Genomic DNA, 17,744 nt, shown 5'->3' with positions numbered 1-17,744 from the left:
TTTTTGTTAAGATTAACATTACAATTGGGGACTCTGAGTAAAGCAGATTACGCTCCATTATAATGTAGGTGTGCCTTATCCAATCAGTTGAAGGTCTTAACAATAACAAAGACTGACCATCCCTGAAAAAGAAGGAATTCTGCCAGCAGAAGGCCTTTGGACTTGAAATGCAACTTTTCCCTAGGTCTCCAGCCTGCCAGCCTACCCTACAGATTTAGGACTTACCAAGCCTCCACAATCATGTGAGCCAATTCCTCTCTTTCTATCTATCTATCTATGCCAGCAAAATATAGATAGGTTATCCATCTATATTTATATAAAGAAAAAGAGAATGCACACACATGCACATCCTGCTGGTTCTGTTTCTCTGGAGAACCCTAATTTTGGTATTGAGAGTGGCTCTAAAGGAGTAGAATCTTAAGGATGAGTTCTCTGAATTGATTCTAGGCTTTCAGGACTTGGCTCTCTAATGGATTAAAGGACACTAATTACTATTTCCAGTAGTAAAGAGTGCACTTACGGGTATGATGTGGCAATAGAGATATGCAAAATATCGCCATTGGGTACTTTTAATCAAACACATATAAGAATACGGTTCTGGGTGACCACAAATACTATACCTTTAAAGATTTTTGTCAAACTAATGAGTATAATGAGATTTGTTGGTTACTCCTAATGGCAATGGACAAAGTGAGAAAAGAAATGGATGAGCTCAGGGATTCAGATTCCCAGCTTGAGCACTACATATCTGACCAGAAAACTTTATGTCTGAAAGATACCCTTATCTCCATTAGCCGCAGAGCTGAGATTGCTGAAAATCAAATCCAGAATCTTATTCTGCAAATGACTGAACAACAGCACAAATTGAATTCCCAACCTCTGCAGGGTGTCTACTACTAAAGTGAGGGCATTGATTGGGAAAGAATGGGATCTTGAATACTGGAATGGAGAAACGTGGGAACTCCCTTATGGAGCTGGAAACATTGAATCCCTAAATTCTTATGAGTCTTCTTTGCCAGTGGAAGCAGCCATCCACCCACATCTGAGGAGATTAAACCTGCTGTGCCTGAGGAAACTTTAACAGCCTCCCCTGAGGCAGCTGCATTGCAAGACACTGCTGATTCTCCTCAGGACCTACCCCCAACACCTCTCTTTGCTTCTAGATCTATAACTAGACTTAAGTCTCAGGAGGCTCCCAAAGGTGAGGTACAAAGTGTGAACCATGAAGGTGTACATACTCTAAAAAAAGACTTGATTTTTCTAATTTATATAAACAGAAATTTGGGGAATATGTGTGGAAATGGATATTAAGGGTATGGGATCATGGTAGAGTGAATGTCAAGTTGGGTTAGACCAAATTTACTGATATGGGCCCACTAATTACAGATTCTGCATTTAATGTTGCAACTCAGGGAGTTAGAAAGTGCTCTAACAGTTTGGTTTGCTGGCTGAAACATGGACCAAAATGTGGCCCTCAGTAAATGAACTTGAAATGCCAGGCCTGCCTCAGCTTACTCTGGAGGAAGGCATTCAAAGGTCTAGGGAGATTGGAATGTTACAGTGGGTTTATCTTTTAAGATCTACTTACTCACCTGTGAGTGTCCAGAGGACGTTATCTTTTTTTTTTTTTTTTTTTGTGAAAGAGGGTCTTGCTCTGTTGCAGGCTACAGTGAAGTGGCTCAATCATAGCTCACTGCAGCCTTGAGCTCTTGGGCTCAAATAATTTTCCCGCCTCAGCCTTTCACGCAGCTAGGACTACAGGCTCACACCACTAAGCCTGGCTTTTTTTTTTTTTTTTGACAGAGTCTCACTCTGTCACCCAGGGTGGAGTGCAGTGGCACTATTTCAGTTCACTGCAAGCCCACCTCCTAGATTCAAGCCATTCTTGTGCCCCAGTCTCCTGAGTAGCTGGGATTATAGGCAAGCATCTTCACGCCCAGCTGATTTTTGTATTTTTAGTAGAAACGGGGTTTTGCCATGTTGGCCAGGCTGGTCTCAAACTCCTGACCTCAAGTGATCCACCCATCTCAGCCTCCCAACATGCTGGGATTACAGGCATAAGCCACCATGTCCAGCCAGAGAACACAACTTTCACCACATGACTGTGAAAAGCAGATCTGTGAGGGGATTCCCAGCATTTTAAAAGAACTTTGTGACACTCTTATCTATAGTCTAGAACTTACAGTGGGAACTGCTGTCACTAAATTGGGAAACATAAATGCAGTGGGAATAATTAGATCGTAGGATGACAGGGGCCAAGTGGCAGCAATGAACTTCTAAAAGCAAGGTAGGCATGACTACCATGATGGACAGCAGAGTCAAGGCACAGTTCGAAGTCTGATTCTCACAGATCTATGGCACTGATCGGTTGGTCATGGTATTCCTACAAGTGAAATAGATAGGAAGCCTACTAAATGGGGAAGCCTACTAAATTCTCACTTGACCTATATAAGCAGAAAAGTTCTAGGGCAAGTGAACAAAAATCTAATGTGAATCATAAAAACAGAAAGTCAGGACCCTTCAATCAATTCGCAAACTTGTGTCAGTTCACAGATTTAGAATTCCTTGAATAAAACACAGGCTGAGTCCAAAGTAGCATAAATATCTAAAGGAGTTTCAATGAACGCTCTTAAGTGGAAAGCACATTAGCTTTATTGACCAAAACATTTACAGAATTAAAACGACTTTGGGAGGCCAAAGCAGGCAGGTCACCTGAGGTCAGGAGTTCAAGACCAGCCTTGTCAACATTGTGAAATCCCATCTCCACAAAAATTAGCCAAGTATGGCAGTGCATGCCTGTAATCCCAACTACTCGGGAGGCTGTGGCAGGAAAACTGCTTGAACCCAGGAAGCAGAGGTTGTGATAAGCCGAGGGCACACCACTGCACTCTAACCCGGGCAACAGAGCTAGACTCATCTCAAAAAAAAAAAAAAGGAACTAAAATGAGCTGGGTTTGACACACCTATAGTCCCAGTTACTTGGAGGCCGAGACAGGAGGATCACTTGAGCCCAAAAGTTTGAGGCTACAGGGAACTTTGATCATACCTGTGAATAGCCAGCCACTGCACTCCAGCCTGATCATCATAGTGAGACCGCATTTCTAAAAATGAAAAAATAAAGAACTAAACTGTATTTTGTAGTTTTTTGTTTGTTTTTGGGACAGGGTCTCCCTCTGTCGCCCAGGCTGGAGTGCAGTAGCGTAAACATGGCTTACTTCAGCCTCCATTCCTAAGTAATCTTCCCAAAGATGGGGTTTTGCCATGTTGCCCAGGCAATATTTTGTAGTTCTTAGTACTTACTAGAAGGAAATTTCTGAGATAAGATATTGTACAGGCCAGCAAGCTAATCAAAAATCCTTAAGGCCAGGTGTATTTCAGAATATAGAATTTTTCGGATTTTAAAAAATTAATACAATACCTATATGTTACGTAATAGTCCCAACAGAGTATAGGGCAGCATCCCACAATCAAACATATTAATATCTCTGTGGTAAAAAATACAATTAATCATACCAAATAGGATCACAGTTGTAAACAGTATCTTATTACTCCAGGTTGAATTTTGCAGCCAAAGAATTTGTATCAAGCTTAGGAAAAAACTTAATTTTCAAAGTTTTTATGGCTTTGGAGTTACAGATAAAAAAACTGTGGACCTATAATTTGTTTTTTGGTTTATTTTTACTTTGTAAAGATGGGGTCTTGCTATTTTGCCCCAGCCAGTCTTGAACTCCTGTCCTCACGTGATCCTCCTGCCTCCTTAGCCTCCTTAGCATTTTCTGATCCTTTTTCTTTTTTTGAGACACAGTTTCACTCTGTCACCCAGGCAGGAGTGCAGTAGCACAATCTCGGCTTACTGCAACCTCCGTCTCCCAGTTTCCAGTGATTCTCGTGCCTCAGCCTCCCAGATAGCTGGGATAACAGGTGCGTACCACCACATCCAACTAATTTTTTGCATTATTAGTAGAGATGGGGTTTCATCATGTTGGCCAGGCTGGTTTCAAACTCCTGCCCTCAAGTGATTCGTCTGCCTCGGCCTCCCAAAGTGCTGGGATTACAGGCGTGAGCCACTGCACCTGGCCCATTTTCTGGTCTTAAATCCATATTATTCAACTTGATTATAAATTAGCATCACCTCTGTTCATTATTAATTCATTCACCAATTTCTTTAGTGTGCAAGATTCAGCAAGCCTCACTGGAGTTCTAAATTTGCAGTCACTGAAGAAAAAAAAGAAGAATTAAATTCCTAATAGCTGAAAATGATCAAGACTCAAAGTTCCCAAGAGTTAACAGACAAGTGCTAGACCTCTGACTTGTGGCAGATAACATGGCTACAGAACCTCTGTCAATGGGGCAGAGGAGCCAAGAAGAGGTACAAGTGAGGAGTCTCTGGTTTGGATGCCTGGGCCTGTTTGGACATTCTGTAGGGCAAGCATGCCAGGAGTCTAATTGCAAAAGGACCTGCACAGCCTCCAGAGAAGAATTCATCTCAAAGGAAGAGAGTCTAGGCTTAGTGGCTTCTTCCACAGGTCATGTCAGCTAATGAGGGGCAAGGAACCATTCTGAGCCCAGTATGGTACCAGACACTCAGTATAATGGATTCATGCTTGTGCTCTTGATAGCAGGAGAGGTATGAGTGAGAAGAACCTACAAGAACCACATCAGCTGACGCGGTGGCTCACATCTGTAATCCCAACTCTTTGGGAGGCTGAGGCAGGTGGATCACCTGAGGTCAGGAGTTCAAGACCAGCCTGGCCAACATGGTGAAACCCTGTCTCTACTAAAAATACTAAAATTGGCCTGGTGTGGTGGCAGGAACCCATAATCCCAGCTATTCGGGAGGCTAAGACGGGAGAAAGGCTTGAACCAGGGAGGTGGAGGCTGCAAGTGAGTGGAGATCGTGCCACTGCACTCTAGCCTGGGCCGTATCGACTCTGTCTCAAAAAACAAAAAACAAATAAACAAACAAAAACCAACATCATTAAAAATCCCTGAGGAGCATTCAGAGTACTGGGTGGCACAAAGAGATTCTGCATGGTTGGTGAGGATGGCTTCAACACGGCAGCTTTATTTCTCTTTGACAGAGTCAACAGTATCGAGGCATGAGGGATCTTGGCACAAACAACATTACTCCAAAGAGGAAGAAATCTGGATGCCCCAGGACAGCTAAAAAGCCACTCTGTAAACACTTAAGATATTCCAGAATCTTCCCCAAAATGTTTAGAGACTTTGAAGAAAAAATTCCATAATATAGGAGAGTGGTTGCAAACATGTGCTTTGGAGTCTCAACTCTACCATATATTAGCTGTGTGATCTTAGACAAGTTACATAATCTCTCTGAAACTTAGTCTTCTTATCTATAAAATTAATAAAAAATAATTACTGCACAGAGCTGTAAGGAGTATGTAAGTAAATTGCTTAGCAGAGGCGTGGCACATAGTCAAGCACTCAATAAATGAGAGCAGAGCAGAAGATATAACATGAACCTAGTTCTATGCCCTAACTTCTAAGGGCTAAGAAACAGAAAAGGGAGAGGGAGAAGTGAAGACATCTCCGTAACTGCTCACTCACTCTCTTTCTTTGCCCTTTTCAGACATCTAGGAGATTTCAAATATTTGCATTTTACTACATTTCTCTTAGGAACCTGAGTCTTCTATCTATGCTTCCTATTCCTCAGCAACACCCTTTGGAAGAACGTATACAGCAATGATAACCTGGACTTGACTAGAGAATAACTATTAGACACTGTCTGGCCACAGGGTCACTAGGTTCTCATTGAAGCTAAACTGACAATACAACACCTTATAACTTTTCATCTTTTCAAGTTTACCAAGTGTTATCTGGAAGAAGCACATGATTATGTTAAATTTATATAACTTCACATTGTAAACTTAATGTTTGGAGAGAAAAGAACACATTTCTGAATTTTAATAACAGTGTCTTTTTTTTTTTTTTCTTTTGAGACAGGATGTCACTCTATCACCCAGGCTGGAGTGCAGTGGCATGATCTCAGCTCACTGCAACCTCTGCCTCCCAGGCTCAAGTGATTCTCATGCCTCAGTCTCCCGAGTAGCTGGGATTATAGGCATGCGCCACCACGCCCAGCAAATTTTTTTTATTTTCAGTCAAGATGGGGTTTTTATCATGTTGTCCAGGCTGGTCTTGAACTCCTTAGCTCAGGCAATCCATCCGCCTCAGCCTCCCAAAGTGTTGGGATTACAGGCATGAGCCACCACGCCCGGCCGATAACAGCATCTTTTTTTAATTAATTAATTTATTTATTTATTTTGAGACAGAGTCTTGCTCTATTGCCCAGGCTGGAGTGCCGTGGCCGGATCTCAGCTTACTGCAAGCTTTGCCTCCCGGGTTTACGCCATTCTCCTGCCACAGCCTCCCAAGTAGCTGGGACTACAGGCGCCTGCCACCTCGCCCGGCTAGTTTTTTTAATTTTTTTTTTTTTATTTTTTAGTAGAGACGGGGTTTCACTGTGTTAGCCAGGATGGTCTTGATCTCCTGACCTCGTGATCTGCCCGTCTCGGCCTCCCTAAGTGCTGGGATTACAGGCTTGAGCCACCGCGCCCGGCACAGCATCTTTTAAAATGCACATAATAAACTCCCTAGATCTCCAAGTAGAATATCAGGGTCCCAGTATAAAAAAATGTTCATTGCAAGTTCATCGAGGTTTGTTCAGTTGGTTGCAGCATGCTCCTAACAAAACTTAAGTCACGGATTTCATTCTATGGGGCAATCTTATCTGCAATACAGAGGATAGGCAAAGACATACTGCCATTTCTAACCCCAATCAATTAAACCTAAGTACTGGATTCAATGTATCACTGTTGCTAAAAAACTACTCAAGCTCTATGTTCTGACAGTAAGATCAGAGGTATCAAAAGGTATCACATCTAGAGACTCTGAGTTTAGAAGAAAAAACCTACTGAAGGAGGATTTATCAATGAAATCATCTTGGATAAAGGCCTAATGGGATCAAGAAAAAATTATAAGTGAATAAAAAATTACAGTAGCCACATGCATTGAAAGACAATGAATAGGTTGGGCACGGTGGCTCATGCCTATAATCCTAGCATTTTGGGAGGCCGAGGCAGGTGGATCACCTGAGGTCAGGAGTTCGAGAGCAGCCTGGCCAACATGGTGAAACCCCATCTCTACTAAAAATACAAAAAAAAAAAAAAAAAATTAGGGCCGGGCGCAGTGGCTCACGCCTGTAATCTCAGCACTTTGGGAGGCTGAGGTGGGTGGATCACCTGAGGTCAGGAGTTGGAGACCAGCCTGCCCAACATGGCAAAATTCTGTCTCTACTAAACATACAAAAAATCAGCCAGGCATGGTGGCAGGTGCCTGTAATCCCAGCTACTTGGCAGGCTGAGGCAGAAGAATCACTTGAACCTGGGAGGTGGAGGCTGCAATGAGCCAAGATCATGCCACTGCACTCCAGCCTGGGCAAGAGGAGCGAAACTCTGTCTCAAAAAAAAAAAAAAAAAAAAATTAGGCGTGGTGGCTTATGCCTGTAATCCCAGTTACTCAAGAGGCTGAGGCAGGAGAATCACTTGAACCTGGGAGGCAGAGGTTGCTGTGGGCCGAGATTGCACACTGCACTCCAGCCTGGGTGACAAAACGAGACTCTGTCTCCAAAAAAAAAAAAAAGTGATAATGAATAAATAAAGGGGTTTAAAGGCAAAGATATAAATATCCCAGGAGACAACTACGATTTATCAATTTATGCACTATGGTGAACGGAGTCGACTGACCTCTGCTTTCTTACAGCAGCAAAAATTCCAAAGACTTTTGTCTGGACTCTAGGGCACTGCTAATGTCAAAAGACTTAGCAAAGTAAGAGTGGAAAAGGAAAAAAGGAATATCACTCAAGATACATGAAGGCTTAATATCACCAGCCTTAGGGGTTAAGTCTCAGAGCCATATGACACTTGAGACCTCAGGAGATGCTTCTAGTTCTTCTAATAACTATATTGCCTTCGATGGGGCTAAAGACTAATTTATAACAAATTATATGCCAAAGCTTACCATTTTACTCTCCCTTTTAAAATGACATCTGTGGTCTTAGAGAGCAAGATTAGAAATCTTTCCAAGGTTGAGGTACACATGAGATGTCTTACACAAATAATTCAAATTCTCAGATAAAAGATACAACTCAAAAACACTCAGGCTCCAGTTAGAAGGCTGTAATTATCCAGAAAAGACGTGATTGTGGCTGTACTATATTAGCTTCAGTGCGGATGCAAAGAGGATGGTGAGAAATATTTAGGAGGTACACCAGCATCTACTGGCTGGAGGAGAAACAGCAATATTTCTGAAAAGCTGTTTTTCCCAATTAAATCACATTTTTAAAACTCAGTGGGAAAGATCAACCTTTAAAGAAATCCTACAATATATCCCTTGTAAGTTTTAAAAATATCTTGTAACACAAATAAGATGTTCCATTTTTTAAAAATTTGCTGCAAATTATCATATTAAATCAATCATATTTTCTTAAAAGTTATGACTGTCGGGAATTTAATCTGTCCTTTGGCATTATTTATTTGAGTAGATGTTTCCTGTCTGTCACTTCTCACTAGCATCTAGGCTCCCGGCTGCATCCCATACATAAACAGTGCCTGGTGCCTAGTAGGTGTTCATTTAAGTTGAATAATAAATTAGACTTAGTAAAAACACAAATTTGCATTTTATGTACTTTTGCATATAGCTGTCTTTCACTTAATATTTATCTTTTTCTTTTGGCAGCATCTAAGCCTAGTGGATATCCTGGAGTTGGAGTAAACAAAAATATATTTTATAGGACTAAGTTTCTATTTTACTATCCCGACTAGTAAACAAGTAAAAGGCCAAGGGAACTGATAATGAGAAATAATCAAGCAATGTTCACACTTGGGAAAAATTCTTCTTGCATAAACACATATTGAGTACCTACTTATACCATGCTAAATCATAACTACATATTGCAAACTCCTACCAAACTGTTGTCAAGACATGCCTATGCCTCACTGCCATTTAACAAATATTTTTAGCATCTACCATATCCACTATGTTAAGCACTAGGAAACTTCTATGAGCAAGACAGATGCTTTGTCTGTCCTAGATTCTGATGGAGGAAAAAAAAGAGAAGAAAAACCAAAGAGAAATTACAATAAGGAGGTAAACAGCAAACCAGCAAAGAGTAACAGGTAAGTATCCTAGAATAAGGTGGTCAGAGAGGTCTCCCTAAAGAAGTGAAACTTAGGTTAAAGCCTCCATGATGAAAGGGAGCCAGCCCTGGGCAACATCAGAATAGCTAGTTCAAAGGCCCTGAGGTGGGATGGGCGTCACAGAGCAGAAAGATGGCAGGGTGGCTTGAATATAGTGAGAAGGGGGTGGTGGGTGGTACAAGTTGAGGTTACAGAGGTAGGCAGAAACCAGATCACAAAGAGCTTTTTAAGCTATGGGAAGTGTAGATTTCATTCCAAGTGCAATGGGAAGCCATTAAGGATTTTAAACAAGAAAGCAACATGATCTGATTTGCATTTTAACAAAATCATTCTTGCAGTTTTGTAAAGAATGGATTAAAAAGAACCAAGCGGGGTACTGGGCGTGGTGGCTTTTGCCTGTAATCCCAGCACTTTGGGAGGCTGAGGCAGGCCCGTCACTTGAGGTCAGGAATTCCAGACCTGGCAAACATGGTGAAACCCTGTCTCTACTAAAAATAAAAAAATCAGCCAGGTGAGGTGGCTCACGCCTGTAATCTCAACACTTTGGGAGGCCAAGGTGGGGGGATCACGAGGTCAGGAGTTCGAGATCAGCCTGGCCAACACTGTGAAACCCAGTTTCTACTAAAAAATACAAAAATTAGCCAGGCATGGTGGCATGCACCTGTAGTCCCAGCTACTTGGGAGGCTGAGGCACAAGAAGAATCACTTGAATCTGGGATATGGAGGTTGCAGTGAGCTGAGATTGCACCACTGCATTCCAGCCTGGGCAAGACAGAGCAAGACTCCATAACCAAAAAAAAAAAAAAAAAAAAAAAAAAATCCCAGAGGGGGAAAAAGAGGAAGAACAGCTGGGAGGCTATCACAGTAACATAGGCAAGAAATGATGGTGACTTTGACTAAAAGGCTAGGAGTGGAGGTAGAAAAAACATCAATTCCAGATGCATTTTATTTTTTATTTATTTTTTTTATTTTTATTTTTTTTTTTTGAGACGGAGTCTCGCTCTGTCGCCCAGGCTGGAGTGCAGTGGCGCCATCTCGGCTCACTGCAAGCTCCGACTCCCGGGTTCACGCCATTCTCCTGCCTCAGCCTCCCGAGTAGCTGGGACTACAGGCGCCCACAACCGCGCCCGGCTAATTTTTTGTATTTTTAGTAGAGATGGGGTTTCACCGTGGTCTCAATCTCCTGACCTTGTGATCCGCCCGCCTCGGCCTCCCAAAGTGCTGGGATTACAGGCGTGAGCCACCGCGCCCGGCTCCAGATGCATTTTAAAGACGGGAGAACTGATTGGATGTGAAGGACAGGGAAGAATCAGGCATGGACCCTAGGTTTCTGGCCTGCACAATTAGATGTATGCAGGTTCCATTTACTGAAATGGATGGTACAAATTATGGAGATTTAGTCCTCATATACTGTGTGCTCATTTCAATTGCCAAATTCAGTGAATTCTTATCACATTTAATCTCTCTTCATCTGACAATGCTGAAATACCAAACTCGCCTGGTTTTTCTCTTAGTCACAGAGCCTCTTTCTCAGGTTTCATATACCCCAGAACTCTGTCCTTGGCTCTCTGCGATGTTCTTCAGTGCATTTTCCCTGGATGACCTCATCCAAACAATCCAAGCTTTAACTATTAGCCACGTAATTCTCCAAATCTCCATTTCCAACCAGAACTTTCTCCTCACCTCCAGAACTGTCTATCCAATTGTTTTCTGCCCATCTCCATTTGGCTGTCTTACCTGCATCTCAAACTCAACATGTTCAAAATTATCTCCATCATCTTCTTCCCCCAAGACTCCTATTTACCCATCTGTGAAAAGGCCAAAAATATGCCCAGCTTCCCAAGCCCAAAATCTATGATCATTTTATCCACCTCCTCTTTCAAGCCTGCATCAATGTTTCCAAGCTCTATCAAATGTACTTTCTTTTTTTTTTTTTTTTTTTTTTTTTGAGACAGAGTCTCGCTTAGTCACCCAGGCTGGAGTGCAATGGCGCGATCTCGGCTCACTGCAAGCTCCACCTCCCGGGTTCACGCCATTCTCCTGCCTCAGCCTCCCGAGTAGCTGGGACTACAGGCGCCTGCCACCTCGCCCGGCTAATTTTTTGCATTTTTAGTAGAGACGGGGTTTCACCGTGTTAGCCAGGATGGTCTCGATCTCCTGACCTCGTGATCCACCCGCCTCGGCCTCCCAAAGTGCTGGGATTACAGGCGTGAGCCACCGCGCCCGGCCTCAAATGTACTTTCTAAGTGGCTCATGAATATGTGTCCTCTCTTCATGGCCCAATGCTTGAATTCAGATCTTCATCATCCTCCCCTGGATTATTACAATAGTCCTCTGCCTTCTCTGGCTTCAGCCTCACCCCACCCTAAGCCATCCTTCACATCTCAATAGACAGAGAAATCCTCATTGGATTAAGTGTGGCAGACAAGGCCTTTTGTAAGTTGGTGCCCTTGGCAGGCTCTCCTGCCTCAACTCCCACCATCCCCCTTATATACAGTCCAACCTCCCACTATACTGAACGACCAACAGGTTCACTCATAACTCTGTATGTACTTCTGCCCCTCCCCCATGCCTACTCAGTTTAAACTCCTTTCTTCCAGTAGCCTGAACTACAATCTGAGATAATGACCCTCCTTCAAGCTTCCACAGTACATCTTTACCAATGTGCTTCTGATCCTACACAGTGGCACACACCTGTAGCCCCAGCTGCTTGGGAGGAAAAGGCAGAAGAATCACTGGAGCCCAGGAGTTTAAGCTCCAGAGCAGCCTGGGCAATACAGTGAGACCCATCCTACCACCACCTGCCGCAGGGGGAAAAAAATAGACTTCTTATAGCACTTTTCACAGTGTTTCTCTCACTGAATTGCAAATTATTCAAAGGTGAGGACTCTCTTTCCTAGAGCAGCTTGGTGCTTAACACTTAAAAGGTGCTTGGTAAATGTTTGCTGAATAACTGTCTTGATAAAACTTGAGAAGCTTTCCTGTAAAAGATGAACTCTTATGTGCAGTATCCATGACCAGAAAAACGGTGATTTGGCAACAATTTTAGATACAATAATTTTCTAAATTGAACCAATAACATCAGCTGTTGATTTGTACATATCAACATTCATTTTCATTACTGAAGAATTACGTCCAAGGTGTATGGGGCTATTACTCTAGTGACCTTTCCACTACTATGTAGTTTTGCACTCCTGCTACATTTAACACCCCGATTTTAATTAAGATCACCCTAACTGCTTTGTCCTCCATAGCAATGTCTGACCTCTCATGCATAATAATTGTCTGAAGCATATTTCTGATGAACCTTAATTTTAGGCTATTTTCTATTTGTTTGATTAAACACAAATACCACCACCACCAAACACACTTTTAACCTTTTTTTCTAAGACAAAATACAGAATGGATTGTGTCTTATACAAAGTGTGTCATCATCTGTCAACCTCTGGAGGGTAGGGAGACTTTACCTTTGCGCTTTACAGCCCCTGGAATCACTGTTTATAAGTGGAACAGTTGGTGATCCAACAGAACTTCACCTAGTTTCCCTGGTCCAAGGATTATATTAAGAACTTTTCCATGAAGAAAGAAATTACTGAGTAAACTCTGGTATTCAGATACTGAGATGCAACTGACATTTTGAAAACAAAGAGAATGAAAAAAAATCTACGTGGTTTCTTAGCAGCTGGCCCTCTTTATAACTATTTTTTAACCGAATTCGGAGACAGCAACAAGTACTTTGCTTTGAACAACACAGAAAAGTCCTGTGGCAGATACCACTTCAGATGTCCATAAAACAACTCATCCAATTCCCATAAATTGAGGCCAAGGTTTACCTTAAGCTTGAGTCACAATATTTGGTAAGAAAAAGGAGCTTTTTTTTTTCCTTTAGGAAAATTATGCTTTTTAATGCTCTGTATGTTGTCAAATTATGGTGGCTACGTCTGGAATTATGATGGATTTGACCAAATTCTTTTAAGCCAGGCCATCTCACTGGTATTCCAAGCTCTTTGCATTCTAACCTTGAAGTAACAATATTTTATATTGGCGTTTTGCAGACCATGGAAATGAGGCAAATGAGATTCCAGGACTCTTATTACGGAGACTTAAATCTGAATGAGAGCATGGGAAAGGCAACTTACAAGTACAATAAAACCCTGGCTTAACAGGAAACGAACCAACAAAGGCCCTACAAATGAAAAACCTGCAACCTTCCGCCACCTCCCAAAGGTGGAGAACGCCAGAACCCTAGTTCCCGAATCAGAATCCGGGAGGGCCCAGACGATCCAGAGTCACCGTGAGGAGAGAGCAGGCGGTGCCGCGAGGGCTCACCGCAGCAGCCCGCCGGGCCCGCTCCCCCGGACCGCCCCCCGGGAAGGAGCAAGATAGAGCGCTCTCCCCTCCTCCTCCGCACTCGAGGATCCAGGAAGGAGAAGAAAGAGGCTCTGCGCCTTCCTGGCCGGTCGCGGGGGCCCGCGTTCCCCATGGGCTGGGTTCCCTCGGCCCCAGAGAGCGCAGGCCGCGCCCCCTCCCCACCTGGGGTCTCAGCACGCGCGCCTGGCCTGCGAGGGGCGTGTGCCGGGCCCGGGAGCCCCCCTCCCCGGCCCCAGCCCTGGTCCTGGCATCACTCACAGAGCCCGAGCGCCGCCGCCAGCACCGACCACAGCCAGCGACTACTGTCTGGGGCTGCAATCACCGCCCCGGCTCCGGCGGCCGCTGCCATCGTCCAACCGCTGCAGTCGCCGCCGCCGCGCCCCTAAGCCCCGGTCCCCGCTGAGGTTGGCTCGGCTTGGGGAAGACGGTTCTGATCTCTCCGCCACCCGCGCCGGGTGGCACCTCCACGCTGCGCTCCCCACTCCGGCCCCAGCCGCGGCTCGCCAGCTCTGCACCCAAGCCTCAGCCCGGCTCCGGCCCTCGCTGTCCGCTCATTGGCCTGCCCTCGCCCTTTTAAGGACGCGATTGGAGAGACAGTCTGTCCATCACCCGTCCACGGGGAAGGCCCCGCCTCCTCGGTCCCACCCAGGCGGCTTGGCCCCGCGCGGAGGCCGGGTCTGCAGCGGTCCCAGGCCGAGCCGAGCCCTCCGCCTGCCTGCGTGGCTGTCCGCCTGCGGGCCCAGCCAGCCAGCGTCTCCTTTGCCTTTCTCAGGGTCCAGTCCCATGGTCCTCTTCATTGTCTCTCCTCGCCACGGGTCTTTGCTGGGTACTAACCTCGCCTCCGCTTCAGCTCTTCTTGGTCTCTGCCGGCCTCACCTAACGAAAAAGAAGCAATTCATTTACCTTAAAAAGAAAGAAAAGACAGAATGAAAAATAGTGAGGCGTTCAATTGATGGGGGAGAGACTTCTAATTCAGTCGTGCAGGTGGAACACGTTCCCCTTGCCCTGTCCCCAAGGCCTGTCCTTTGCGTGGACTAGATAATGTATGTGTCGCAATTTGCGAAATCTGCTAGTTTAAAAAGAAGTCTCCATCTTGTCCTAACCTCCTCTTAGGAACCTCCCTCCTGGCTTCAGAAGGATGGGAATCTGGAACTCGGGTTTCCTACTACCTGGAAAACAAATAAAAATGCTTTTTGATTGTTTTGCTTTTGCATCTCAGTGTTCCTGTCTGTGTCCGTGAAAAATAGAATGCCGAAGTTCCCCGACACTGATTCTGAAGTGCCCTGCAGAAGTTCCCGACACTGATTGCTGGCCCTGCTCAACTTGGTTACCTTGGCCCAGAACAGTCTGCCACCTACGGGTTGTCCAATCAGTAGGGGAAGTATTTGGAAGGATTCTTATGAAAATGACTTACAAAAGGGAAAAATGGAGGGACAGGGGCACAAGAAAGATGAGTGTGAAGGAGGAACAGGGAAGATTCAGGTGGGAGGCTGATACGGTGAGGAAGGGAAACAAGCTTTAGACAATTAGGACAAGAGCCGGGGAAGAGTATGGTGAGAACCCAAAATGCAACCTGTCACTTCAAGGTTTTGTCTAAGGTCAGTCTTAACAATGCCATTCCTGATAGCTGTGCTGTTTTAGCTAACACTGTAGTACAGCAAAATTATAAGAACATTAGAAAAAAAACTAAAAAAAAATACCAGAACCACTTCGCCCTATTTCTCTCAGCAGATCCTTTTGAAGTGTGTCTTACATGCCATAGGTTGGAAAAGATACCAATGCATTAATTGAACCATGGATGTAGAACGCCTGGGCTTTACTCTCAAGAAGCACATCCTCTACTAGGGGTACACAAACAAGTACTCGAGTAAAAATGAGGGCTGGGCGCGGTGGCTCACACTTGTAATCCCAGCACTTCGGGAGGCCGACGCAGGCAGATCACGAGGTCATGAGTTCGAGACCAGCCTGGCCAACGTGGTGAACCTGTCTCTACTAAAAGATACAAAAAAATTGGCCGGCCATGGTGGCGCGCTGCCCGACTATACCCAGCTACTCGGGTGACTGGGGCAGGAGAATCGCTTGAACCTGGGAGGCGGAGGCTGCAGTGACAGAAGATCAGTGCCATTGCACTCCAGCCTGGGCGACAGGGCGAGACTCCGTCTCTACTAAAAATACAAAAACTTACCTGGCGTGGTGACGGGGGCCTGTAGTCCCAGCTACTCGGGAGGCTGAGGCAGGAGAATGGCGTGAACCCGGGAGGCGGAGCTTGCAGTGAGCCGAGATCGCGCCACTGCACTCCAGCCTCGGCGATAGAGCCAGACTGCGTCTCGGAAAAAAAAAAAAAAAAGCGGGGTGGGAAGAGTGACTAAGGATGAAACCCAAAGCCAGCAGAGACAGTGACACTCAGCAGTGTTTAAAGCTTCTCTGCTGATTGTGATGTACCTCAGCCACATATACCTTGCTCTCCCAAAATCCACTGGCCCAAGAAGCATCTAGAAAGATTCACCAAGGATGAATAAAAGTTCACCAGAGAGAAAACAGGAAAAGAAAAAGAAAACTCAGAGAACCGATGAATAAAAGTTCACCAGAGAGAAAACAGGAAAAGAAAACTCAGAGAACCGAGAAAACAGGAAAAGCACACTCATCGAGAAATGAAACCACCTACCAAGTGTGAGAAACATCAGGTTTGCAACTTGAGGGGAGTGAGGGGAAGAGGGGAAGACAGAATGCCAGGAAAGGAGGCTGCGGTCATATTTTGAAGAGCCTTGAGTTGTTTTTTCTGGAGGCAGTGGAGAGTGGTGAAAGGGGTGTAGGAAGTTCAGATCTGTGTTTTAAAAAGGTAACCACTGCAGCAGGGCAAGAATGAAGAGGGCAGGAAATAAGGTATTGACAGTGGGGATAAGAAGACAGGATTTGAGAGACATTTCACAAAAAGAACTACAGGACTGGATGTAAATTGGATGAGAATATAATGAAGAGAAAAAGAGTCTCAATTTCTAGCCTGTCTATCCTTGTCTTCAAGATCTGTTGCCAGAGGAAAACTGGAATGTGAGTGTTTTTCCAGGAACCCTGAGAATTTGACTCCTCACAGATAACAATCAGACAGAGTCAAAGAGGAATCCCTGGCCACCTTGAGAAAGATTTGCCTGAAGCCAAATCAGTTTCACAAAGAATGTCTTAATCCAGAAGCATTGTTGCTAGAAAATTTTGAAAATTGGAAAATTAGAGTTCTAGTGTCTCCTGCCCCTGGGCACAGAGACACCAATTCGGGGGAACAAGGGTAAAAGGGTCCTTAGGGAGGTGTTAATTCTTACAGGAGAAGGCTGTGTTGCCAGACTTCTAAATTCACTGTAGCTGGGATAGAATTTTCCTCAAGATACACTGTCTTCCTGGGCCCTGCAACCATCTGTGTACTGCATCTGCTTCACAAGGACCTAATTCTAAGGAAGCATGTGCCTGGACAGATAGCGCAGGCCTTTCTGCTACCAAATAAGGATGTTTCCCACTGTCAATGAAGCAATCGATATTCTGAGTTTTGTTATTGTTAGTCTTTCTGCATCATTGTTATGACAGTCAAATGAAATACTCAAGTATTTGGTCTGCCGAGTAAAAGACAAGTTCCTTTTAATGATTAGAGAGAAGTAGAAGTTGGGGGAAAAAAACCTAAAATGATAATAGCGATAGTAAATTCAAATGGGAAAAGAGAGCGAGCAGGGACACTTCTTGAGACTGAGGCTTTCAGATATCTGAAGTGGTTACATTATTTTCTCTAACCAGTTATATTCTATGGCTTCCTCATTTTAAGGAGAAAAGCAGTATAAACTTCTTAGGTGTCCAGGGCATATTTTTTTCCAGTTAGATTTTGATGAATACACAATCCTGGCAATCTAGAACTTGTTAACATTGTACAGGGTATTCTTATCCTCCCTCCTTTCCTGGAGCCCTAAGAACTGAAGACTCAAGTTAGGGCAGTTTGAAATGAAACAAAGAAGGGTGAAGACAGTGCTAGATTTTCTATAATTTTCTGTTGTCAAACCATAGGAAGAAAGTTGACAGTTTGAAGTCGGCCACACAGTACTTGTCGTTAAATGTTTGTTGAAAAATGAGCAGGCCGGACGCGGTGGCTCACGCCTGTAATCCCAGCACTTTGGGAGG

The 17,744-nt window shown here is 44.4% G+C and overlaps 1 protein-coding gene across 3 annotated transcripts in view; it reads right to left on the bottom strand.

Annotated features, from left to right (window-relative positions):
• Positions 1-17,744, bottom strand: part of LOC105492995 (myelin protein zero like 1) — a 72,001-nt gene that overhangs the window by 50,246 nt on the left and 4,011 nt on the right. For 2 of the 3 annotated variants that reach the window (XM_011760403.3, XM_024796359.2), the window contains exon 2: positions 14,424-14,465. In XM_011760403.3, the coding sequence (XP_011758705.1) occupies positions 14,424-14,465 (42 nt within the window). Of the gene's footprint in view, positions 1-13,847; positions 14,247-14,423; positions 14,466-17,744 lie in introns of those variants that run through there. The other variant, XM_011760401.3, reaches the window with a different exon arrangement.

Source organism: Macaca nemestrina, chromosome 1 (genome assembly GCF_043159975.1).
Source record: "Macaca nemestrina isolate mMacNem1 chromosome 1, mMacNem.hap1, whole genome shotgun sequence".
NCBI lineage: Eukaryota > Metazoa > Chordata > Mammalia > Primates > Cercopithecidae > Macaca > Macaca nemestrina.
This window is presented reverse-complemented; position numbering and strand designations above follow the sequence as displayed.